Source organism: Aplysia californica, unplaced genomic scaffold, assembly GCF_000002075.1.
Source record: "Aplysia californica isolate F4 #8 unplaced genomic scaffold, AplCal3.0 scaffold00358, whole genome shotgun sequence".
Taxonomy (NCBI): domain Eukaryota; kingdom Metazoa; phylum Mollusca; class Gastropoda; order Aplysiida; family Aplysiidae; genus Aplysia; species Aplysia californica.
Genome location: NW_004797628.1, coordinates 339,682 through 367,506, shown reverse-complemented (window position 1 = coordinate 367,506; position 27,825 = coordinate 339,682). Strand labels below are relative to the sequence as shown.

Sequence of the window (27,825 nt, the reverse complement as noted above, 5' to 3'; positions counted from 1 at the left end):
TGTGTGTCTCCATCACTTGCATTCTTTGTGTTTCTCTTGACACTCTCCACTGCTGCGGTGTAGACTGAGTTCGAACCTCGATGGGTCATCATGAAAATATTGACTGTCTTTTAAATGAAGCGTGCTTGAAGCCAAAGTTACCGTGATTAAAGGCGTGTAATTTATATAGCAAAAATTCAGCAAGAGCCGTTTAGCATGCTTGAGTCCGAAATGTGCTTTAAGCCGGCACGGACTGTATAAAGATATTTCTGCATCGATCTGAATATTTAGAGATAGAGTATTGACCAGATATTTAAAGCTGTCAACATTGTTCAATGTTGTTTTATTATCATGTATGTTGATTTTAGGAGGGTCTGTGTAACACAAGGGATAGGCTGAAAGAGAACTAGCCTGTTGCCACCACACTCAACCATTGCTGAAGGAATTCGAAGGGGATAGACGACAAAGAAAAGGGGGAAGGGATAGATAAATGCTGATGTTTTTGGTGCAAGGTTTGTTTAAAGTGAGAAAGGGCAGCGCAAACTTGCTCTCTCACCTATGTGTCTAATGGCAAGATAAAGACAAGACATTACTTTTTATCTCAGTATTATCATCCATATAGTCTAGGCTAGTCCTACATATCTGCGATGACACCTTTGAAAAGAATACATGTCTTTCATTTGAAACCAAACTGACGTTTGTTTAAGTTTAACGAGTCCAAATTTAGGCACAAAAACAAAAGCGGACATGTTGTCAAATATTTTTCAAAGAGGACAGACAGCAGAGTATTCATAAAAATACCAGAGGATGGCTTGACTAAAAAAAAACCAACAACACCGAAAAGTAAACTCACTCACAAAAGTTTTTACTTGAACAATTTTTATTTACTGACATATAATCAATTCACGGTTTGCTTGTAGTTGAAAATCTTCAACTGATTATCTGCACCTCCAGAGAGAAGTAGATCAGGGATGGACCAGTCTACAGCCAAGACTTTATCTTCTTGGCCAACCAGGTTGTACAAAGGGGCCTTAGAGCTGAGGAAGAAAGTTCCAATTTTATTAATAATTTGATGGCAGTGCTACCTATGTGGGCTACAACCTCCCAAAACCTATTTTGACTAGGAGGCTCTTTCCAAAGGTAATTGATATCAAGAACTGAGGAGTTTGCTTCGCTTTGCCAGATCAACACCCCCTCCTTCAGTTTTATGTCTGTGCACGATCACAGTAACCTGATAATATATATATATATATATAAATCATTATAGACTCTGATATTCTAAGGAAAAAAAAAAAGAATTAAGACCACGAGCGAATTTCTGTAAACAGATCAACAAAATTCAAGATCTCTCTGACTCTTAGGATCTTTGTAATGAGTTGAAATTTTATTCAACTCATTTCGCCAGATTTGGCATCCAGTAAGCTTAGAATCTATTATTACATCTTTCTCAGTTCAGATTTTTAATCTCTGCTCAACAACAGTACACATTGTATTAACTCTTATCCTGCGTCTGTGCCCAGATGCGTATTTTATCAGCAACAGATTATGTCGGACGTGCCGGGCAGGCCGCCGGGGTCACTCAGTGTGTACTGTTGGGGTACAGCGCGTGCGCCGAGAAATGTGTGTTTTCGCCGTGAATACTGTTGAAGTGTGTTAATCGATGATGAAAATAACTCTCTATCTTTCATAGCTTTCTATTTATAAAGTGTTACAAACACATGAATAACCCCCTCTCACAAGTGGATAAGACATTACGAGTAGTTACGCCCATTCGAATAACCTTTCTAGACGCTCTTGTTGTTATGAATGACCTGAGGTTTGGAAGGGGATAATATAGGTCAATTTCCGAATGTTTTGCACTCAAATTGTTCTTTGTACCTGCATAATGATAATGGTATTAAAAACTATCAAACAAGCTTCTTTTTTATCAGATAGTATCATTTCATACAAAATCAAGCTCATTTGAAAGATTTTGTATAGAAAAATGGAAGTCTTGTTTCCTGACTATCCTTTCGGGCCCTTCATGTCTAAGTGGGTCAATTTCTTCTATAATTTCATTGGACGAACATCTAGAGCTACCAACTTGGCGTGTTTGGAACGAGACGTATGCCTCCATTACGAACCAACGCAGGCAGTTCTAGAAGAAGGCCACAAATGCAAACAAACTCAAGCAGACTGACGCACACACACCTGACCTGCGTGAATGGGGATCCGACTCGGGACCCGAATTTCACGTAAGATGATGCGCGGTGCGCGTGTGCTAAGCCAGGGGCTACACTGATTCGGGACGAGAACGAAGGCGAGGTGCCGAAATAGGCTTATTGGGCGACATAAACCCGGCTCCCCCAGGATGAGGGTTAATTATAAACCTTGATATTCAGGAAAACAGATGCAAGAACCAAAGTGAATTTCTGTTATACAGTTAGGGCCTACCTAGCCTAATTCTAGGATCTATGTGACTTGTTGGATCTGGATTCTATGTGATGTGTCGAGACTCTCCACGCATCATTGTAATGTAATAAAGGATGCACTCCTTTCATTTATTTATATTTGGAATGATATACTCAGTTGCTGTAAACTATGCAACAAACTTTTTTTCAATGAACACGGTCTGACTCATATTTTATTTCCCTTTTCTTCTTCATGCCGGACCTTCCTTTACCACCACCCCGCCCCCAACAACCAAAAACAACTCATGTCGAGCCACATTTTTACAGTACATTTACAATTTAACCAAGATAAGTAATAAAATTCCCTCTCAGGCTACCTCTGCTTCTACTATTACATCAAAAAGGCAACCAAAATATAATGTGAATTTTTGTTTCCAAAATTGGTGCCTTCTATAGCGAATGACATTCATCAGGCAGCATTTGACCAAACCCATGCTTTGCAGGATGATGATCTATGTTACACTAGAGAAAGAAACCATAAAGTAGGCATGACCCCCCCGCCCCCCCCCCCGGGCATCAAAGCACAAATTTATATAAGCATTATATAACAAATGTGTTTTCACACATCAGCAAATGGAATGGAATGATAACCAGGAAAAAGAATCACCTTCTGACATCCCAGAGCTTCGTAACCATGTCATGAGAACCTGAGATAAAAAGATGTTCATTGTTCTTTGACCAGTCCACACTTGAAACCCAGGCAGTGTGTGAAGTGTATGTCCCTTTCATTTCTGTGAAAAAAGTAAAATGAAAACGAAATTACATATCTTTTGTAAAAATGTAAATCATAATTATTCTAGATCTATATATTTCATCCCCCCCCCCCCCCAACGAAGAGATGAAAGAATATATAAATAATTACAAGACATTGATATTAAAATTAGTTACACTTACTATGTTTAGTACATCAGACGAACCTATCTTCCACTCTCCTGTGGTATCCTCCTTCATGGGAAAATCCTACTTTATTCACATATATCTAAAATAAAATTTTTCTGATTAAATCTGTTATGTAGACTAAGTTTTGAATTTTCAAGAGCACAATGGTATTTTAATCATTTAGCGCCTGGATATTTGTCCTGATGTGTACCCTGAAATCCTGGAGAAGGGAGACAATCCTCTAAAAACACCTTAACATCTTTTAAGAAAATTCTTTACATAAAGTTATCTGAAAAAAAATGCAGCTATGTCCGGAAAAGAATACTGCTCCCAACGAGCCAGTTTCCACTGAAATTCAGTATGGGCAAGTTATTCATTTCTCCCGTTATACAGACTTCAACATAAGTGAAGGACCACTTGCAAACACTCTGAATGGTCTTCTTGGGTCGACCTGCATGTGGACGTTCTTGGACTGATCCAGTGGTTTGATGGCGCTGCCTGAAGTGGACAATGACAGTGTGACACTGAAAGCCTTCTGGCAAATTCTCCATCCTGCAGCCATGCCATAGCTCTGGCACAATCAAAGTCTCTCAGCTTTCGTCTTGGTGGCATGTTGGTGCGATACTGGATTTTGCGCAAACAGCAGCTTATACTGCCACCAAAGTGAGCACAGTTCGAGATCATGCATCCGTTTATGATGTGCATCAGAAATTTTAACTGAGGAATGTCCATGGGATCGCACACAAGTTGATAAAAAAACAGCAAATTTGGCTGAATTCCCCCGAGGTGGTTTTGCCCCTTAAGGAAGATTTGCAGTACGCATTAGTAACCCATTAACACTTTCAGAGCAATAAATTTTGAAACATTCCATGCTGTCTTTCTTTCTTCTTTTAAAAAATTTAGGGCTGTCTGTTACGGTGGTCCTTAAGTTGAAGTCTGTAGTTGTGACTGTCGGGTTGTCATTCTTTGCCTGATTATTTCGTCAAAATTAAAAAATAACCAAACTCCTCTAGTGACTTAAAAATACAACACTGCCGTAGACTGAAAAATCGACTTTCAGCACGTCTTTGCTTGGTGGAGATTGCTTCATGGGCTGAATTTTTATGTGTTTTCAAAATTTCCTTGGATTTGTCCAACTTCCAACTGCAGGACACCCTAAATTTTTTTACTTAAAAAATTCACACATGACATGCACTTTTTCGGGGCCAATTTTGACCATTCAAAAACTCAACAGCAAAAGAACAACTCTACTTTCGATGTATCACTTCGTTCTCAGTCAAATCCAATCGGAGATTCTTCCTAAACCCCATAGAAATACATATCACGATTGTGTCGTGTGTTCAGCGATTGAAACGCTGCGCAATGCTGCAAATCGATAGACTCTATGCAAGACTGCTCTATTAAACGATTAAGTCACAGAAAACACAGATAGGAACACAAAAAGTAAAGAGCGTCATAATCATTACATAATTAAGTCAGAATGTCTAGAGACCAGCTTCTAACACTATGCAGCTGTAGCATGTTTCTGGGGCAGCTATGGACCTGTTCAGAATGCAGACAACAGTACAGAACAGACATTCAGGTTAATGTAAAAAAAAAAAAAAAAGAACCCAACCAAAACAAAACATTCAGGTTAATCTTTTTCCGTTTATGATCCTGACAGTTTTGATAATACCTTGCATAAGTCTGAAGACTTACATATAAAAAACTGAACTGACAGTAAGCAAATACAGACAACAGCTTTCAAATCATAACTAAAACCCAAGACACAAAACAAAACCAGCAGCAGACTTTCTAGCTCTTAAAAACACAACCATTTATTAGATGTTTACCTTTAGTTCGCAGATCATGGAGTCGAACATGTCGGTCAGCTGATGCAGAAACAATCAGATTCGATAACGGTGACTGAGCAATTGAGAAAAATGCCTTGGAACCTTCCTGAAATAAACAGAATAACTCATTCAGATGTACACAAAAGAAATAATCAACACACTAGCAAATGCTGCAAATCATTTAACATTTCAAATACTTATTTTTGGTCTTATACATTTTCGCAACAAAACGATAGAGTAATGTGTGTGTGTGTATGTGTGTGTGCAGGACTTTTCGTTCCAGAAGAACAATACCGCTGTATTGCGGGGAATTACCAAAAAGTCACCCACTACACCCTCTCCCCTTTTTTAGCTGCTATGGCACATCACTTTTGGTGTGGCTCACGTAATGCGTCTCTCCGCACAATCTCTCTCTCTGCCGCCCGCCCCCACCTCACTCACCGCTGATTGCCTGTTTGGAGCCCACCTACAGACCGCCACCCCCCAACCCCCTTCCCCCATCTAGAGCTCACTCCATCTCTCCCGCTGTATCCAAGTTCAGGCCTTTCTTTGCCCTGTTAAAACAGAAGTTATTTGAGTTTTTATAGACCAAAAAAAGGGGGTTTCCAGTAAGGTCCCGTTGTATCTGGTGCCGCTATACTCATGTTCTACTATAAAAAGAACAGCTTTTGCCAACTATAAAAAAGCGGCCTTAAATAACTCTTAATAGGCAGCGTAAACACGACCTCGGGGGAACCTTCCGAGCGTGTGGTATCGGTGAAATCGGGGTAATTCAGTTCGCTGTTTCTTTGCTCTTTCGCAATAAAACACCAAATGCTGTATACCTAGCAAAAGTTCAGCTTTTCCTCGTTTCAAGTGTGTAAGTTGTTTATATGTCCGATTATTAGGAGCCGGAGAATCGATGTGGAAAATGAAGCCCCTCGCGGTCGGAATGCGTAGTCGGCCGGTTCAAAATTGACACGCATGCATCCAAATGCTTCGCAGAAAGATTGATGATTAAATACTGTCTTTTCATTGGCGGAGAACTGTAAAGCTTTGAATGGGCTTTCCCCGTGGTATATTTTCCAAAATACTGTCAAAGTTTTCAAAGATAATTTTTTTACACGAAATATGCAAAATACCCCCTCAAAAAAGGTACCGATAGAAAAAGATCAGTCCATTTTCTATTAGATTAAAGTAATCGGCTTGGAATTATTTTTCATCAATCCTTCCGCGAAACTCGGAAAGCATGTGACCCCCCAAGCGGGGAGAACTCCATACACTATATTATAGAGCCGATTCGCTCGCCGCGGGGGACGTTGAGGCGCCGGCCGGGACAGCGCTCCATGTTTTTGTCGCAATAACGACAGATCATCATGTTTGAGGCGATAAAATACTGATTTGTAATGATCTTACAGTCTTGAAAAAAAAAATAGGCTCCATATCTATGTTATAGTGATTGTACTGTTAATGTGGAGATGTTTGGTGCACTTGGTACTCTTTTATTATCTGTCAAACACGGGGTTGCAGCAAGTGAGCGATTTTAACAAATTTGATCAGATTTAAAACAGCTACCATTTTCTTTAAAATTGACTGAGATGTTAAAGAATGGTTCTGAAATTCTCAGGAGATATGGGCCTTTATAACAGATAAATTTGGCATTTGGCAACTTTTAAAATTTAGTTTCTGATACCTACTCCTAAGCAGAGTCTTGTTGCGTTTTCTAACATGATGTATTTGCGTATTTCTTTTCGGGGATGGGCGCATAAAGAGCAGATTATGGAAAGTAAAGGAACCATATCAGGCTGACTGCTAATAAAACCAACCCCCATAGTTTTTAATTTAAATGAAAATCAACTTACACAAACCGCTGTTGGCTGGGAGGTGGTCATGTCCCAGACTCGCAGAGTGTGATCCCACGATGAAGTGCAAATGCTTGATGAACTGATCCATGTGGCAGAAGACACAGCTTCCTTGTGTCCGGCTAAGGTGACCAGAGGAACTCTCAACGACACCTTTTGTCCAGAGCTCTTCAGCTTTTTCTTGATTCTGCTCTCTTCTTCATCTTCTGGATCTTGGTTGCCAACCTCAGACTCAACTGTTGCAAATAATACATACATAAATATAAATTCTTAGACTTAAATATCATTTGCATTACATAGAGAAGAGAATGAGCTGAATGCTTCTAGAACATTGGAAGGTTAATTTCTTTTTTTTGTTGGAAGTGTTTTATAGCACTCGCAACTGTATAAGGTCACATGAGCGCGCGGGACACACCTAACATTTTCAGTTTGTGGGAAATTTTGAGTTTTGCCCGAGTGGCGGCCGAAGCCTTTTCTTATCGATTTTGGACCACCAAGGGATCTTTAACGGGCGCAATTTCCACACGTCACCTCCGAGATTTTTCGCTGTTGTCCGAGAAGGCTAGGTATAGATCTTTCCTACCATAAGATCAGGGGTGTGGCTGAAAGACAGCAGTAAGAAGGAGCCAAGAAGCAGTGGACAGGCGGCAGAAAGAGTCAGGAGCCCAGAGGAGGAGGCAAAGGAGATGAGGAGGTGGGGGCAGAAAGTGGAGACGAAAGCAGACGACAGAATATTGCTAGAGAGCATGAAAGGAGGTGAAAGGAGACAATTTTAGAGAAGGAAATTTTTCCGTCGCTATCTGGACACGAACTCGGTTTGAATGAGAGGTGAACACCTTAAGCTCTAGACCACGAGAGCCCCCTAGATTATTTAAGAGGCTCAATCTACAAATTTTATCTCCTACAGAACCAACCAAGTGAATAAAGCGCCTTGAACCACCCCCATTAGCATTACTTTTTCATTTCAAATACAGTCAAACCTGTGTAAGACGGCCACACATTGTCAAGGAGAAAAGTGGCCGTATAAGACAGGTGGCCGTCGTAGGCAGGACTGATCAAGATGAAGAAAACAAACCATTCCCATCTGAGGTCCCAATTGAAAGTAGCCGCATTGTTGTTGTTGTTGTTGGTGTGTATTTTGTTTGTAATTTGTATTTTGCACAAGGGTGACAATAAAAAGAAATGTATCAGACGAGGAAGATCGAGTGCCATGTTAAAACAAACACATGGGTCGCCACCACTCGGAGAACGAACGACGCTTCTGTCACAAGTTCATGTTGACATCCATTGTTACTTTATTACAGACTGGGTAAACAGTGACCACTCATCTCACTTACGATTTGTGTGTGAGTTCTGGGCGGGGCTTATCTCACTCACTGCCAGGCATTTCTCGGCAGGATAACTGAGGAATGCCAGGCTTTCGGGACCATTTTCAAAACCTCACTGTGAGCTTATTATTTTGTGTACAGCATTGAACTTTTCCACAAACAATGACATTGAAACATATTCAACAAATCCCAAAAAATTTTTGTGATACCTTTAGCGTGTGACATTTTATATATGAGTTTGTGAATATGAGGCAAAATCGAGAAAAAACCCTTTTACATAACATTTACCTGCTTGGTACATTCAGTCGATATGTATGCCTTTTTATCTTCGTCTCTGCAAGAAATAGATGTATCACTGACAAAAGTGGAAGAGCCACTTTGAAAAGATATCTGACAAATTTTATATAACTGGAATATCATTTAAGCCATCAGTCCACCCATCCTGAGCACCAATATCAGGGTGTGCGGTTGCAAGACGGGGCATAGCTACTGGGGGAGGGGTGCCACTATTTGAAGTTTGTTGTGTAGACCTAGGAGGGTCTATGTCAGCTGTATTCCTATCATTTGGGGTCTAAATCTACGTTGTGTGATCTTCGACGTTTGTGTGACGAGCCTGAACTGGGACCGGGAAGCATCGGATCATAGGTCTGAGCATGGGGAACACCCGATTCTAGACCTAGGCCTAGATCTAGCACAATTTTCATCTTCTCTTGAGTCCGCACCTCTCCTATTTCCTTTCCTATACTCATTATCAATTCTGTATGATGGTTCATCATCACTATCATGAGTAAAAAGATCTAAATCTGATCCTTTATTGACGAATGGGTCCATCAATTCAAATGTTCCGAGCTCGTTGAGATGCCGTCACCTTCGTAACTGAGCGTTAGTAGTTTTTAGTTCGTTTCGGGTGAGTTCCAAAAAGTCCGATTTTTAAAAGTAGCTTATTCAAGGGAACTTACTGCAACAATGTGGAATCGAAACTAAACTGGCTTATGTCACCTACTTCCGACTGCCAAGCCCGAAACACGTCAGGGAATGTTTGAAAAGTAGTAGTGAAAACGCACCCGACGAGTTTCGGGTTTGGCAGTGAGTGAGCTATGGTTTATAAGGGATCACACATTTACCTCACCAACAGCTGAAAATTGGCAGTCATTTGTCAATAGTGGGAGGGGCCTACGCAACATGATCGGTTGGAGGGACTGCCTAACAACAACGACAGGTGACTGAATATGACGGCACGCCCACAACGCCAGGGGCCAAAGCACAACTTATGACAAATGTAATGGAGTAAGTAAGGTAGCCGTCTAAGAAAGGTGTTATTGCTTTGTGTGAATGGGGTTGTGTGTTAAAATGTGGTGGCCGTGGCGGACAGGTGCCCGTTTTACAGTTAAAATATATAGAAAAAACACAAGGGGGGAAATGGAAAGTGGTCGTTTGTACAGGTGGCTGTCAGGGCAGGTTTGACTGTATTTCAACAATGAAGTTTACATAACAATTATGAAGGCACAATAGAATTACAGAAAATTAACAGGAAAGCAAATATAAATGTGCAATTTTTCTCACCAGTTGACCACAGCTTGATCATTTTATCCCAAGAGCCAGTAACAATCTGGAAAGAAAAAAAAAAAGGAATAGATTATGTTAACTACAAGGTGGAAGTGAATTGAAAGGGTAGCTTTTACACTCGGATGCTGTACGGAAAGTATATCAAAGAAAAAAACCACATTACAACACTGAAGGTCTCAGAATCCTTCAATAAGATACAGGTACAATAGCCACAAATATTAACCAACTTATAACAATGCATTGGCAGAAATGGCAAACACAATAAAACTTAACACTTACATGCACAAGAACAGGTAATCACATCGTCAACCAGATGTTCAGACCTACTTAGCCCAAAATTTTGAATTTTAAAATATTTTTTATTGCAGTTTCTTAATCTGTGGTAACGTTTGCAAAAGAAATAATAGTCCATGCCGGCTTTAAGCACAGTCATCGGGAGAAAGCTTAAGCGTGCTTAAAGCCGAAGCGTGCTGAAGTGCGAAGTAGACATAATCTAGAGATTTTCATGTAGAAAATTCCCAGTGCTATTTCCCTTTGTTTGTAAGTAGGCGTATAGCGGTCCCGCAAAAGTGTGCAGTGTTATTTAGACACCCGCCATGGTAGTTTTTGTTCGCTTGTTTGTTTTTGTTTTGTGGTCGAATGGGAAATGAAAACTTAATTTAGACGGCCAGTCACGATACAGCACACTAGGCCTACTGTAACACACTGCCTGTGCGTACCACTGCCCACTGTGCCACTCATACCACTGCCTTCATCCCACCTCGCGCGTGATACACAATCAGGATTAATGGGTAGCGAGGGTCAAAGGTGAAATTGCAGCCAGCCTCCCTTTCTCATCTCCCCGACTCTCTTTTTTGGGGGGGATCGTGTGTAGCTTTGAGCTAGGCCTAGGCTAGATCCTATGTCCGCGCGAACGGCTGTGTGTATCCATCACTTGCGTTCTTTGTGTTTCTCTTGACACACTCCACTGCTGCGGTGTAGACTGTGTTCGAACTTCGATGGGTCATCATGAAAATATTGACTGCCTTGTAAATGAAGCGTGCTTGAAGCCGAAGTTACCGTGCTTATAGGCGTGTAATTTATATAGCAAAAATTCGGTAAGAGCCGTTTAGCGTGCTTGAGTCCGAAGCGTGCTTGAGTCCGAAACGTGCTTATAGCCGGCACGGACTGTATAGGTACAATTGTTAAAAGAATGAAACAATATTTTTCTTTTCTGAAAAATTTTGTTTCCTTAGGTTTGGACACTTGAACAACTTGCTGATGATATAAAAAGCAACTTGCTCAAGAATGTTACTTTTGAGAACTGACAGTGTAAGCCTATGTATCCTTATACGCGACGTGACGTTTAGTCCCATATGTTCAGTCGCGAGATGTATATCCGTATGTGCGAAAACGTCGCCCCCAAATTTTCAGTCGTATGTAAGGAGACGGTTTCTTTATAATCTTACTTGGTCGATTTTAGAGTGGCAAGGACCAGACCCCATGTTACGTCCCGTTGCGCATAAGGAGACAAGCTCTAAGACTATGTATCGTATGCGCAACGCGACAGAAGCCACAAAAGCGTCTCCTTACGCGTGACGCGGCGTTAAGTTGCGCGCGATGGGTAAAACCCAAGCGTGACTGGCAGTTCACAACAGAGAGACAGTAGCAAGTTATTTTTTGCACATAGCCTCGAGCCTTGCCTTCAGCAACAAACACACAGAGTGTCGATAGGCACTCCTTGGCTAGATATTTGACCAATGGCGATGCTCTAAACCTGCCACACCCCCAGCCTGTTGCTCGCGATGAGACCCTTGATCGCTACTCAGTCGCGCGTGACTAAACAGCATGCCGCATGTAAGGAGATGGTTCTTTATAATCTTACTTACGCGACTAAATTGCGTGTCGCGCATAAGGAGACAAGCTCTAACAAGGAGGACGGAAAAAATAATTCTCAAGAAGACAATGTACAGTTCCTACTGACCCTCTCCCCATCCTGGTTGACAGCAACACAGTCTACACTGCCAGCATGTCCCTTGCAAGCGAAGACACAGTCAATGTTGTTGCTTGATCGCTGATACCTCCAAACAAATAATGTTTGATCATGTGAACCACTCACAAACATACATGGAGATTCATCAGATTCTGTGGAGATGTATGAAAAATGTTTACAAAATAACTGACAGACCAGTTTTCTTTTCATTTATGTAGGAAGTTTCTTTGTTTCTTAACATTTTATCTTATTTTGAAAGAGGAATAATCTCTGTGCATTTGTATGTATGACATTGTAAACCAAATTTCCCTATGGGGATTAAACAAAAAAGGTCGTTTTTTCTTTTATTTAAAAAACTTATGATTTTATAGATGAAATGTAGAGTAGGATGGTTTCTTCCTTCGTATGCTAACAAGATGCTTAAAGAAGTAGTCTATTTCATTTCCAAAACAACGTGCTTAGAAGAAAAGAACAATCTAAAACCTCAATAGTTAAACATTTTTTAGAATGGTGCGTCCGCCTCACTTACCTTCATGCTTCAGCCATGCAAGACATTTGACTGGGCCAGTGTGTCCTGGGATTGTAGTGAGGCACTTTTCATCACGTGTCCACAAACGTAGAGTGTTGTCATAGCAGCCACATAGAATACTGAAACAAAATGTTAAGGCACTGTGGTAAAATCAATTGCTTATAAAAAAAATAATATGAAGATACCAAATTTTTCTGCAGGTTTGGCAATTTTTATCAACTTCTTGCTTTTTGGCTCAGTATTTTTTATGTCCCTTAAAAAACAAATTTCTGAGTAGTTTTTACTGAAAAACGTTGATTAAAAGCACAAAAATTGTATATTTTCAGTTTCCAAGGACTCTCAAGCTATGTAAGTCTCCAAACTTTGGCAGCCATTTTCACTCTAACTTTACCTAAAAAAAAACCCCAGGTGACCCCCACCTCCTTCAACTGAATATATCCCGATGGGTACTTTTTATTTATTGACAGATAGACAAATGAACAAGCCATAAGATGATACCGAAAACTCCACATGCCCAAAAATGGATAAATGCCTGATTCCACTGCATTAAGACACAAGTACTAATGAGCAAAATATTGTAAAAAAAATGTTTTCAATGTGACGCTTTTGTACAGTACATGTAAACAAATGTATTGCCTAGACTAAACTACTGTCCCTAAAATAGTTACAGAAACTTATTTCCAAATGATCCCAATGAACTGAAAGCATACATAGTTAATTACTCAAATCACTTTGATGCCAATCCTAAACTTGGCAGGAGGGTTATGCCATACTAGCTGAAACCCCCCCCCCCCCCCCCCCCAAAGCAAACAACAAAACAAAAAACCTACCACCTGCTTTGAGGGAGGTCTGCATACCCAGCCAAATTCTGAGTGAAAATATTAGAGCATTAATAGTCACTTCGTGCGTACACCAGTGACAAGTTTGCCGATATTATAGGAGAAATGACATCGGTTCATAGTACATCTAAACTCACAGGTCATTACTGCCTCTGACACAGCTAACCCAGTCATCGTGTGCCAAAGATGTTTCAGGTCTTGGGGCAGCAGCGCGCTCCACATACTCAACCTCAATGACATTTTCCTGAAAGAAAACAGATTGAATTTGAGAAAAAGCATTGTTACAGCTATTTAAAAAAAGAAACGGGGGTGGGGTGGGGCGGCAAAGGAAAGCTGTAACCAGCACAAAAAAACAAACAACACGGAAACAACAGATGCAGAGACTAGCACCTAGGACTGGCTCCCACCTTATGTAATTTTAAGAAAAACACAATTGTAGATCTCCTTCATTGCCATTATTTGAAGTTTTGCTATAGCAATAGAAGACCACATAAAATTAATTCCACTGACCCAATTCCCTGTAAAAAACACTGCTCCCATACTTATCATATGCAATGTGTTCATTCGCAGCTTGATGGACATAAGGAACGATATAAAATACTTACCCTAATAATATGGTACCAAACAATAATGGTCTTTAGGAGCAAGTTAAACAAAATTTTCAATAGGCACACCTTGAAGGGTTTTAAAACACACATTCTCCTTTGTACAAAACAATCAAGATGGCAAAATGAAAGTTAAAAAAAAGAAGAATAACATAGAAATTAAGGCTTATAAATCCCCAAAAATCTTACAGCAGAAATATTCTTATCCTCCAAATGAGTCTCAAGACTGGTCCTCAAGAATTCACCATCAATCAAAAAATCAAAATCAACAGCATCTTTCGTTGCTCCTGAAATCACAAACAAATAAATACACCATTAATCATTACATTTTCACTTGTTCTTTTAAATATGATTAGTCAGTAAGCATTTGAATTTGAGGACAAGAGGGTAAGAAAAAAAAGTAAATGGGCAGGGAGAGAAATTTAAGAAATGTTGCTCTGAACATTCAGATGACATGCAAAGCAGAAAAAGTTATTTTTATGTGCATGGCTTTTTTAAAGCTGAAACAGAGTATTTAGCATCCAACTTGAAAAATTCATTGAAATACACCTTTTTTAAAAAGTCAGAAATCTTTATAACTGTTCATAACTTCACACTGCTGATAGTAAGTTCATTGTAATGGACTATTCTAGTGCATCTAGTTGACTATCTCAAATGAAAAGGATATGAAACCTAGCAGGACCCAACAATGATCCGACTAAAGCTAGATCATCCCTAACTAAACAATAAATATCAAATGAGCGACTCAATTAAACTTTCTCAGAGTAAAACGCAAATGACAGTAAATATGTAAATATAATATAATTATATAATATATATTATATATATATATATATATATATATATATATATTATAAGCTTTTCAATCAAGACATTTCCGTTGTATCACAAATTGGGAATGTTAAGGATCAAAATCCACACACTAAAGGCTGCAAATAATAAACTTTTCAGTAATGGATACAAACCTTCGTACAAAACACTGTGTACTATGCCATTCAGTTCTTGTGATCCAAAGGATGACGGCAATGAGTACGGTGCATCAGGAATTGAATATCTGAAGACAAAGAAAAACAAACATAAACTGAAAAAAACTCAGAAAGTAAAACAACTCATATTCATAAATTCAATAGGCAAGATATAATTTTACACTACAACAAATGAAGGGACCATAATCTACAAGCAATTGCGGGCTCCCACCTTATGTAATTCTAAGAAAAACACAATTGTAGATCTCCTTCATTAACTTTAACAGGGTTCCTCTGTTCAGTATCCCTGACTGCCCAGCATCAAGGGAAATGATTCTGCTGCGGCACAGTGTTTGAAAAGTGTCTTTATGGTGATTATTTATGTGTATATGTACATGAATTTAGAGTTGATAGTCTTTTCTAATATCTTTCTCTGTATGTGTGTGTGTGTGTGTGTGTGAGCGGGCGTACGTGTGCATACATGTGTGAGCAAATTCAAACCAAGCTGAATATTATGTAAATGTTCAAATTGAAGGTTTTTAACAGATTAGAAGCGAGGCTGTATGTCAGGGTCTCTGTTGATAGTTTTATTTTACCCGATAACCATCAGTCCTCATGCCACCTCAAATCTGCATGTCAATTTGAGCTCGAGTCCTCACAAAATAAAAGCCTCACGCGTGCCAACCAGGCTTGAGATCATCAGCTGATATCTGGCTATGCCAGATACTTGGGCAACCGGCTGAGGTGGCTTGGAGGAGAGATTATCAAGCAGCCAACGTTCCAGCACTCTTGTGTTGAAAGCGTGAAATTTTGTCTGCGAGCAGTGAGAGAGTGGGGGGAGGGAGGGAGGGAGGGAGGGAGGGAGGGAGAGAGAGAGAGAGAGAGAGAGAGAGAGGGGGGGGAGGGAGGAGTAGTGAGAACTTCCAGGCAAAACAAAATGGCAACTGGCATAGTTCGGCTCGATTCGAAAAGTGAAATAGCCGTAGCATCTTTGTTCACGACCAAATTAGTTTACTTTTGAGCTAAGAATCTTTGTTTTTTTACCAATTTAATAATCCACACCGATACTGCGATAGGGCGAAAACATAGAGAACGCTGAGTTCGGAGACCGACTCAGTAAGCGCCGATAGGTATAAAAATTCCCTTATGATTTCCAACTTGCCCCACTTAGAGCTGGCAGACTGTAGGCTGCTTTAAGCTCGGATCGGCATTGTCGGCTTTATCGGAATCCAAACTACATTCTTATTACACCGAAAAAATGGGAAGGGCGTCTTGCTGTCAACTCATGACCTCAGTGCTTTCTTGTCGTATCTCCATTTTTTAACAGTGAAAATGTAGATGCGACAAGAAAGCACTGAGGTCGCGAACTCTCAATGCCGTCTCACCGTCGCCAACTCGGGTTGAGCGGTTTGCGTGACGTCACCCGACTGGACAGGGCACAATTTTAAATGGCCATTTCAGAGCTGGGGCTTCACGGTAGACAAAAACATAATTACATTTTTTAAATCAGCGTCGTCAAATTAGTGTGGTCACCGAGGGGAATTACATTTTAAGTAATATTTTAGGAATTTCGAGGTTTTTTTAAATCCCCAAATAAATGCTTCACAAATACCAGCTGTGTTGTGGTGTAATATTTTTCTTATACCTAGATCTAGGCTTCAGGTACCCTGTATGTGGAGTCAAGCAGACACCTACTGGCGCCTGTTCGAGTGATCTTCAGCCGCTTAAGTTTCGGCGTTCTCTATGTTATCGCCCATAGACAGTATTCAGAAAGTAGGAAAAACGGGGTGAGAATAGCCAACGTTGGCAAGTCTCACCCGGGGTGAGAGGTCGATCGTATCTTTATTCTCACCCGATGTGAGAACTCAGAATGCGCCACTTCCTAGCCGCAAGCGCCAAGAAGTCCTTAGATGTACTTTTCAGCGCCTTACTTAGCTTAGCCGGCGCTTTTTCGGTAGTTCCCACCCCACAATTGTTATTTGTGGGTTTTGACCCCAAGCCCAATAGTAGGGGGGTTTCAGGGGGGCTAATAAAAATGGCTGCGGTTATTGGTACAATAGTGCGTAAACTCTTAACCAGTTATTAGTACAATTGTACCAATAACTAGACCGAGTTATTCGAACAATTATTCCAATTTTGGAGATCGTTGGAAAAAATAAACCTAGATCACTAGATCTAGTCATCCAGTTGGTTCTCCTCTGGGTTGAGCATCAATATTTATAACTTTAACAAGGCCAAAATTGGTAGGCCTAAAAGGAAAAGTAGGCTAGATCTATACTTCTATTAAAATACAGTCGAACCTGCCCTGACGGCCACCTCTATAAGACGGCCACCTGTACAAACGGCCACTTTCCATTTACCCCCTTGCGTTTTTTCTATATAATTTAACTGTGTAAAACGGGCACCTGTCCAACGCGGCCGCGGCCACCATAATTTAACACACAACCACTATCATACTAAGCAATAATACCTGTCTTAGACGGTCACCTTAGTGACTCCATTACGTTTTGTCATGAATTGTGCATTGGCCCCTGGCGTTGTGGGCGAGCCGTCATAATTCAATCACCTGTCGTTGTTGTTAGGTAGTCCCTCCAACTGATCATGTTGAGTAGGCCCCTCCCACTGTTGACCAATAGCTACCAATTTTCAGCTGCTGGTGAGGTAAGCATGTGATCCCTCATAACCCATAAGCCCCGCCCAGAACTCATACACAAATTGTAAGTGAGATGAGTGGTCACTGTTTACCCAGTCTGTAACAAAGTAACAAAGGACGTCAACATGAACTTGTTACAGAAGCGTCCCTCCTTCTCTGAGTGGTGGCGACCCAGGTGTTTGTTTTAACATGGCACTCGGTCTTCCGTATCTGATACATTTGGTTTTATTGTCACCATTGTGCAAAATCAGCAACAAAATTAAAATAACAAACGAAATACAAACCAACAACAACAACATCACAAAAAGACAACAACAATGGAGCTACTTTCGATTGGGACCTCAGATGGGAATGGTTTGTTTTCTTTATCTTGGATCAGTCCTGCCTAAGACGGCCACCTGTCTTATACGGCCACTTTTCTCCTTGACAATGGGTGGCCGTCTTACACAGGTTTGACTGTGTAGGCCTATATATATATATAAAGTAGATCTATTATTATGACTAGGATCTATTGTGTTTCTTTGTTTTTACACAAAATCATGAGTGGAAATCTTTGAAGTCAAAACAAACAGTTATGGGAAAACAATTGTTGGTCAGTCGGGGGAGGCGAGAGAAGGAACCCCCCCCCCCCCCCCAAAAAAAAACTATCTAAATTGCGGAACCGGGATTTGAACCCACACTCATAACATATACTTCTTCAAATGCAGACACGCTGTCATTTCGGCCATCAGAACTATCAACAGAATGAGGTAGATTAAGCTTAAATGTTTTTACTGCACGGTTTCGAATTTTGGAGGTTGTTTGGTAAAAATAAGCCTAGTTCACTATTGGAAACACTGATCTAGAATCTAGATCTAGATTTTTAGATCTACCGAGACAACATGTAGATCTAGGCCTGTGAGCATGTAGTCCTACTATTATTGTACGGATAGCTGTAGCAATTATTCATACAACTGTGTAGCAATTGTGTGTAGAATGTTGTACGGATAACAAGACAGAGTTGTCTGCACAATTGTACGGAATGATGTTGTACGGATAACTAGACAGAGTTGTTCGCACAATTACGGATAACCACTACGAATAAAAATATGGTGGGGGTGTTCAAGGGGGCACGCCCCCCTGAATTTTACCATCATTTGATGTTTTGCAGTTATTATAGGGGGCGCCCACATACGCGATCAGGTCGGGTCGGGTTGCTTCCTTGTAGTTTCAATGCACACTACAACCCCGCCGCGATTGAACAAGACGACCTGGACGTTAAAGTAGAGAAACCTTTAACTTACATGCCACTACACAGAGGGCGCAAACCGGACTACGATTGGCTGAACCTTTGACCCATGAATACGTAAAATAGGTCTATGATACTCTTGGACTTCCTGCACTTACTCTCTCTGTCTGTGTATGTGTGTGTGTGTGTGTGTGTGTGTGTGTGTGTGTGTGTGTGTGTGTGTGTCGTGCGTGAGTGCTTGCTTGCTTGCTTTAGTGTCTCTCTCCTTTCTTGTCTATTTCTCACTTCCCACAACAGAGACCTAGATCTGTTTACATAGATCTAGGTCTCTGTAAATATATGTCTCAACTTATTCTCTCTCCCTCCCTGTCACTCTCACCACCCTCCCTCTGTAGTGCTCCTCCTCCTTCTCCTTATTCGTTTCCTTTTTCCTCTAGGCCTATGAGCGCTCCAAACCCGCTGTGAGAAGTGAGAAGACGGTCAAAGGCGTGAGATCGAAACTGGGAATTCCCAGAGTACCTACTTATGTATTCATGGGTCAAAATGGACACGTGACTCGGCCTTGTTGTGATTGGCTGCAAACCACCCGATCGCGGGCGATTCGCAGGCCTCAAAACAAATGCCAATGCGTTTGTTTTAGTAGGTCACCGACCCAGACGATCGGTTTGTGCCACGATGGCCGTTTTGCGCCCTCAATTTGGCAAGTCCTGACTAGATCTAGATCTAGGGGAGGACTTCCGTAACGAGCGACCACTATGAGAGAGTAGAATAGAGGGGTAGGGGTAGGGGTAGATCTAGGGGTAGGGTTTGGGTTAGGGTGAGGGTTTGGGTTAGGGTTAGGGTTAGGGTTAGGGTTAGGGTTAGGGTTAGGGTTAGATCTAGGTCTCTTCTATTTTGTGTTTGTTGGGGTGGTCGCTCGTTACGGAAGTCCTTCCAGATCTAGAATCTAGATCTACCCGATGGGCCCGACCCGACCCGATCGCGTATGTGGGCACCCCTTGTTAGAGGTTTGATATCTTGGAAGGACTTCCCTAACGAGCGACCATCACATCGAACAAAATAAAGAAGAGGCCTAACCCTAACCCTACACATGCGATTAAACGTAGAAAGGACGCAAACTATTTTTAGGTAAGGCACCCATCTTGTCAGACCAGTATACCCCTCCGATTACGTGACTACATCTAAGTATAGCCAACCGCATGGCATCAAAGATGGAAGTGTCTATGTATATGGTGCTTAATCTACACCTTTCTCTCGGAAGTTCTGATGGCTGAATAGACAGCGCGTCTGTGTCGGAAGTCGTGCAATTATTTTTGGAGCGGTTCGATCCCGGTCAGTTTTTTTCTTCTCTTCTCCTCCCCCCGACTGACCAACAGTCGCATAAATTATAGGCCTAATTTGTAGAGCTGCATTGAAGTTTTTTTTTCTTTCTCTTTTTAAATATATTAGTGATTAAAAATGCAGGAGGGGTGGTAGATCTAGAATTAGATATCTAGATCTAGAAGATATCTAGATCTAGAACAAATCTAGATTTAATCCTCCTGTGTCTTTACGTCAATTTCCGTGCGGTCTTCCATCATGTCCAAGTAGGCCTACTATCTAGATCTAGAATCTAGATTTCTAAAGGCCACCTCTATTCTCACCCGGGGTGAGTATAGCGCAGGCGAGTCTTTTGGCTATTCTCACCCGGTGGGCGTGCACCATTATAGCCTTGGCCAACCAGTGAAGCGTTCACCCTGAACCACAGAATTCTACACTGTGATAACAGAATTATAGAATTCTGTGCTGTGAACAAACGTTCTAGATCTATTAAGTTACTACTGTTAGTGTTAGCCTAAAAGCGTGCAATTTTGTCTGTGGGCAGTGGAGAGAGAGAAAGAGAGAGAGAGAGAGGAGTAGTGCGAGAACTTCGAGGCAAAACAAAATGGCTACCCGCGTAGTTCGGCTCGATTTGGAAAGTTAAATAGCCGTAGCATCTTTGTAGACAACCAAATTAATTTTGTTTTGTTTTTTAACATAATTTTTAAACTTTGTTTTGGTCAATTTGATCGTCCACACCGATAGACAGTATTCAGAAAGAGACAGAGAGAGAGAAGGAGGGGAGGAGTAGATCTTGCGAGAACTTCCGGGCAAAACAAAATGGCGACCCGCGTAGTTCGGCTCGATTCGAAAAGTGAAATAGCCATAGCATCTTTGAAGACGATCAAATTAGCTTACTTTTGTGCTATAACATAATTTTTTCTTGGCTTTTATCAATTTGATCATCCACACCGATAGACAGTATTCCAAAATTAGGAAAAACAGGTCTAGTTTCACACCGGGTGAGAATAGACTACGCTGGCAAGTCTCACCCGGGGTGAGAGGTAGATCGTATTTTTATTCTCACCCCGGGTGAGAATAGCCACTTCCATTTCTAAATCTAATCTAGACTAGATCTAGAATCTATATATATATATATACATATCTAGATCTAGATCTAGGAAATCCGAAATGTTACTGAAAACATGTCGTTCCATGTGGGTATCTCAGAGAGTGATGACAAATTTTGTGTTCACCCTATACCACAAAATTCTACACTGTGATAATAGAAAAATTGTAGAATTCTGTGCCGTGAACAAACGTTCCATTACAACTGTAGCCTACTAAAAGCTTAAAAAGCGTACAATTTTGTCTGTGGGCAGTGGAGAGAGAGAGAGAGAGAGAGAGAGAGAGAGAAAGAGAGAGAGAGAGGAGTAGCGCGAGAATTTCCGGTCAAAGACGATCAAATTAGCTTACTTTTGTGCTATAACGTAATTTTTTCTTGGCTTTTATCAATTTGATCATCCACACCGATAGACAGTATTCCAAAATGAGGAAAAGCAGGTCTTGTTTCGCACTGGGTGAGAATAGACTACGCTCAGGCTGGCAAGTCTCACCCGGGGTGAGAGGTAGATCGTTTGGCCACCTCTATTCTCACCCGGAATGAGAATAGTGCAGGCGAGTCTTCTGGCTATTCTCACCCGGTGCGCGTTCACCGTTATAGCCTAGATCTAGGCCAACAAATTTTGCGTTCACCCTAAACCACAGAATTCTACACTGTGATAACAGAAAAATTGTAGAATTCTGTGCTGTGAACAAACATTCCATTACAACTGTACTTGTCCTACTAAAAGCGTACAATTTTGTCTGTGGGCAGTGGAGAGAGAGAGTGAGAGAGAGAAAGAGAGAGAACAAAACCAAATGGCGACCCGCGTATTTCGGCTCGATTCGAAAAGTTAAATAGCCGTAGCATCTTTGTAGACAACCAAATTAATTTACTTTTGTGTTCTAACATCATTTTTTAACTTTGTTTTGGTCAATTTGATCGTCCACACCGATAGACAGTATTCAGAAAGAGACACAGAGAGAGAGAAGAGGGGAGGAGTAGATCTTGCGAGAACTTCCGGGCGAGTGAGAATAGCCACTTTCAGATCGTTTTTCTATTCTCACCCCGGATGAGAATAGCCACTTCCACTAAAATTAGCAGCCAATCAGAAAGATGCATCTTTTCTACGTTTAACGGCATGTTACCCCTACCCCTAGCCCTCAATTCTGTTCTACTGTCTCATGTCATAGTGGTCGCTCGTTACACAGAAGTCCTCCCGATATCTTACTTAGCTTGCCGCGCATCAAACATAGTCTAGATCTCTAGATCCAGCTAGATCTAGATCTTTAGGCTCAAATAAGGGGGGTGGGAACTAAGGCTAACTAAGCCACTAAGCTACCGAATATGCGAAAAAGCACCGAGCTTGGCTTAGTCTTAGCCTTAGCAAGCGCTTTTAGCCTTTAGCTAGGCACTTGGATATCGGCCCGCGCGGCCCGAGATTTTCGTTCACCTGCGGCCGCCGCGTTTTGTGTCAGAAATCGGGCCCCGTGAGGGGGGTACCTATTTGTTTTGTTTCGTTTATAGTGTTCTTTTCAATTTATGGATTACTTCCGCCTATCAAATTAAAGAGGAAAGAAAGGCGCGTATTATGGCGTTTTCCACTTCGGGATCGGTTGTGTGTGTTCGGAGTTACAAGGAGTTAAAAATAAGGTAAGTTCAAGCCTTTATATTTAAAGAGTATATCTTTTTTTTTTTAGGTACTCCTCACAGTCTTTTCTTCAACCTTTTATCTCTTTTATTTGTTAATTTCAATGTTGTACGTTGAGGCATAAGCGTGTGAGCCCTAATTTAAATAGGTCACTCTCCATGAATGGGCATGACCTATTATCGATCGCGCTGCTGAGCGTGAACCGGGAGGTCATGGCGGCCATTGCGGAAAGCGAACTTAACCCACGCTAACGTGTGTTGTTGGCGTTTATTACCTCTTAAACGGCATTGAAGAATGTTTTATAGTAGAAGATATGATTCATTTTAAATTTTGGAATGTAATATGTATCACTGTTGTATAATTTTTATGAATTTGCACCATGTAACAATCAGTAAGGAGTCTTGGGTGGGGGGAGGGAAATGTAACAGCCTTGGCCTTGTTTTGTTTCTGTGTTACTCTCACTGTTAGACCATCGATTTCACGCAAGTTTTTACTTCTTTTGTGTGCTTATATTGTCTTTAAATATTTTTTCTTCTTAATTGTTTTTGTGTGTGCTTGTTATTTAAATATCTCTTTAAATTTTCATGTACTTTGTCCAGTTTGTTTTAAGATACATGTTTATTAGAAGATGTTTTTTCTCTTGTCTAGTCATCTACACTCTCCCTTTACTAGAGTTGTAGTGTGAAAATGTCAAATTTCCATCCACTGCTCACAAATGAATTTATTTACTTCATTGATGAATTCATTGCTTTGCTTTTTTTTTTCTTTCCACAGCCCCTGATCACAACCTGCCACTGTTCCATTGGATTTATTGACAGCTCACCAGAATAAATCCTGACTTTAATTAAAATCCAGAAATGCTTGCGGAGTTGGTCGAATTCACAGAAAAACTTGTTTGAACAAGTTGCAAAAAAATTGAGCACTTAAGAAAGCATTTGTTGCAGACAAGAAAAAAAAAATTGACATTAATTTAACAATATCAAGTTGGCAGACTGGGTGAACTAAACAATTGCCAGAAATAAAGAAAGAATAAATAAGTATTGTGACACAATTGCGTGCTTCAAAAAACATGTCATATTTCACAACTAATTGTCTTTGAAGAAGTTGAACATTTAAATAAACACAATAAAAATATAATGAAAAACTTGCTGAACAAACTGAAGTAATAAAATTAGAAGAGACTATTGTTTAACTTACAGGGCAATCTCATGAGTTAAAGATGTAAAAGAGAAATCAAAGATAAAGACAGAGTAATTGATCATTTACATGACAAATTAAAACATGAAAGAAACATTCTAACAATAACATGCAAAATGAATTTAAAAAACAGTATTATCATGAATTAAGGTAGACTAAAAAACACTAGTTTGCAGCAGCTGTAGACACAAATGTTAACTTTAAAAACTTCTATGCTCATCTTATTTTAGGCGACCAGCTGTTTTGTTAAAATATATTATATTTTTTAATCAGTTTTTTGTTAATTCTACTGATATTTGATCTGTAGATGTTCCAAAAGAAAGGCCTTAAAAAGACCTTCAAAATGATACCTCAATTATTGATGTAGCTTAATTTATAAGAAAGTTATGGCAAAATATATTGACCGCAGGACGATGCGGTCACGTTACACAACACAGTGTTACATAATATTACCCAATATTACCCACCACGACATATTTTAAAAATATCGTCTGACTGTTATTTTGTCCTCAATATCACAAGGTTTCAGAAAATGTTTGGTTTTAGCATGTACGCAGCAGCATATTGAAGCAGCTTACATTTCCCTTATTGTCCTTGCTGTTTCGATCACAAAAATTGCCTTTTTTTTCTATATAGATGTTATCCCCTCGAAAAGATCTTTAAAATGCAATATCTCAAAAACGGTTCAACATAGAGCAATAACTAAGGTAGCGTTGGAATCGTGTCACTGAGCTCTTTGCATTGGTATTGTTTTTAAAGCAATTTGAAAGCTTTGAAATTTTTATCCAAGTGCCTACTTTAGCCTTATTAGCCAGCCTGGCCTAAAACTAAAACTACTAAAAGTTAAGTTGTACAGCTCGAAGAAAGAAACAACCGTATGTTCACTGAGTGATAAAATTATACCAACATTTATACATCTGTAAAAAAACAAAACAAACAAAAAACAAACAAAAAATAGACCAAGTAACTTACTGAGCTTGCTTTGTGAAAAAGGTGATTTGTAAATGCTGTTGGTGTTCCATGCTCGCCATGGGTTCGGCCATGATCATTGATCTCTCTCGCGGAACTCTCTCTTGTGAAGGGGAAGTTATTAGTGATGGCAGGTATCGATACTAGATACTCGATACTTAGACAAAGCAAAGATAGTGAATAACAAGATGGGCCACTCAGCCAAAAAAGTGTCCGCAGGAAGTATGCTCTTTGCTTCAGATGGCGCTGCAGTCTGTTTTGAAGCTCTCTTTCGTTTTTCCAGAAGAAGAATAGGAATAACACGTCCTTGCGTGCGCAGATCGACTGCTGTTCATCAGCAGTTCGGGTACGTTCAGTGCGGAGTTTTAGGGTTTTTTGTTTTAATGACCTCTCGCCTTTCATTCTAAAGTCAAATTAATCGAAGAAAACCATCACCCTTTTCTCCGGAAGAGGTTTTTTGTCAGCGTAACCATTTTAAAAACGTTTTCTTCCGTAATTTATCCCAAAACTTGCTAGTTTCACTTTCATTTTTTAAAACTCAAGTAGGGTAACTCTGTTCGCAAAAGTGCGCTTTTGTGAAGAGGGCGCCACCAAATTTTGAGGACACTTTTTTAAATGGCTCAAAGAGAGAAGTGGCCCATCTTGTTATGTACTATCATTGGACAAAGATAGTAACTTAGATATCTATAGGTATCGGTATCAGTACCGATACCTGCACCAAAGATAGTAAATAACAAGATGGGCCACTCAGCCAAAAAAGTGTCCGCAGGAAGTATGCTCTTTGCTTCAGATGGCGCTGCAGTCTGTTTTGAAGCTCTCTTTCGTTCTTCCAGAAGAAGAATAGGAATAGCACCTCCTTGTGTGCGCAGATCACAGAATTCTACACGTCCAGGTCGTGCTGTTCATCAGCAGTTCGGGTACGTTCAGTGCGGAGTTTTAGGTTTTTTAAATTTTAATGACCTCTCGCCTTTCATTCTAAAGTCAAATTAAACGAAGAAAACCATCACCCTTTCCTCCGGAAGAGGTTTTTTGTCAGCGTAACCATTAAAAAAAAGCGTTCTTCCGAAATGTATCCCAAAACTTGTTAGTTTCACTTTGATTTTTTAAAACTCAAGTAGGGTAGGCTAACTCTGTTCGCAAAGAGTGCACTTTTGTGAAGAGGGCGCCACCAAATTTTGAGGACACTTTTTTAATTGGCTCAACGAGAAAAGTGGCCCATCTCGTTATGTACTATCTTTGCCTGCACTAAACATTGATACATATGTGTTATTTATCCCAGGGCTGCCAAAGCAAGTGACTTGGGCCTTGAGAATTTTTTGGGTATCAAAACTGATAAGTTTCCGTAGGGGGCAAGCGTTTTAAATGAATCTAGTGATTTTTTTAACAAAAAGAGAGAAGTTTTTCATGAAATCTATCTAGTGATTTTGCAAAATCCTCACTGACAACCCTGATTTATCTTCATTGGTCTAATTTAAAGTTGCTAAAAATCGGGTAAATTGAATTGCCTTTTTAGAACTCTTGTGTTTTTATTTTCCAATACAGTACTAACATTTTCTGCAAAGTTGACTTTCCTCCCACACTTTAGTTAGTTTTTGTTTTTATTCTCATATTTGGATATTTATTTCTCTCTCTCTCTCTCTCTCTCTCTCTCTCTCTCTCTCTCTCTCTCTCTCTCTCTCTCTCTCTCTCTCTCTCTCTCTCTTTTACAAATAATTTTTGTTTGAGTCTCAGCTAAATAGTCACAACTTGTCTAGACACGATTACCTAAATACTTGGAAAAGTATAGTTGTATTTTTGTCTTTACTTATTACCCCCGGCCAAGGAGTACAATACAGTACTCCTTGCCCCCGGCGTGTGTTACAAATAGCATAAGGTATCCAGGTGTTGGTATCCATACCTTGAAAAAGTACTAGGTATCGACATCGATACCTAAATTGTGGTATCGGCCCATCACTAGAAGCAAAGCAATGATAGTACATAACGTATAACCATCATTGCTAGAAGTTATGCTCGGCCACAGAATTCTACACTAAGTGTAGAATTCTGTGTGCTCGGCTCAATCAAGGGGCAACAATTGAATCATAGTTTATCACCACAGAATTGAATTCTGTGTTTATCACTGATAGTGATAGGCTAGTAGTGATAGGGCCAAGAAAGCCTAGGCCCAGTATCAATATTAGGGCTTACTTTTCATCGTGAGTTATCCCTCCATATTATCATTATCAGAGACTCATTATCTAGGCCTGTTATAATCACTTCCAATAATAAAATGACCTCCTAAAATATTACTTTCCTTCTTCCAAAATCCATGCTCAACACCCAGGGTATTGCTTAGTAGAGTGCCTAGGCCTCGTTCTTATTGTGGAGCAGCATTCTTACAAACCGGCTTTGTAACTCTTTGTAAGAAAAAAAAGCAACAAAAAATATATTATACCCAATTATAGGCCTATAATGAAAATATTTCACCCCCCCCAAAAAAAAAGAATACTATAGGTATAAAGCTTTCCTGCTTAAGTTATTAGGGCGTTTTTTTTTACCGGCTGAACAAATGACAGTATACGGCTTTGGCTCTAAAAAGTAATGAAATATCAATAGTAACTTTATATGGGTTAGGGGTAGGATTACAGCTGGGAAGTATAGTAAACGATGGGGTCAAAACCGGAATATCCCAAGAAAAAAGCAAACAACATTTAAATTGTCAAAACCAACAATGGTATCAAAGGGGTCCTTAGGACATGTACATGAATAAGATTAGATCTATAGGCCCAGCTTCTGTCTCTCAAAAAAAAAATTATTAAAAAATCCTGTGCCTTTAATAGGCACAAATGCCGTGAGACATAGATCTATAGGTTGGCATCACTTTAATCAGAATTTGATCTACTTAATTTTTTCATCCCAAACTACCCTTTCAAAGAGGGGTATCGTAGGCCCTATACCCCCC

General features: G+C 40.2%; 1 protein-coding gene and 1 long non-coding RNA gene across 2 annotated transcripts; one reads left to right on the top strand and one right to left on the bottom strand.

Moving 5' to 3' along the window:
• Positions 1–840: 840 nt before the first annotated feature.
• Positions 841–25,000, bottom strand: LOC101848128 (ribosome biogenesis protein WDR12 homolog). Its single transcript, XM_005103091.3, has 11 exons — positions 24,888–25,000; positions 14,786–14,874; positions 14,010–14,107; positions 13,353–13,459; positions 12,377–12,495; positions 11,839–11,999; positions 9,873–9,918; positions 6,982–7,217; positions 5,141–5,246; positions 3,037–3,160; positions 841–1,016 (listed from the first exon to the last, which is right to left on the bottom strand). Exons 1-11 carry the CDS (start codon positions 24,962–24,964, stop codon positions 878–880), a joined length of 1,302 nt encoding a protein of 433 aa, XP_005103148.1. The 5' UTR covers positions 24,965–25,000; the 3' UTR covers positions 841–877.
• On the top strand, positions 22,476–24,032 carry LOC106012384. The gene is made up of 2 exons (XR_001185013.2): positions 22,476–22,720; positions 23,493–24,032. It is a non-coding gene; the product is annotated as an uncharacterized LOC106012384 (long non-coding RNA).
• Positions 25,001–27,825: the final 2,825 nt, after the last annotated feature.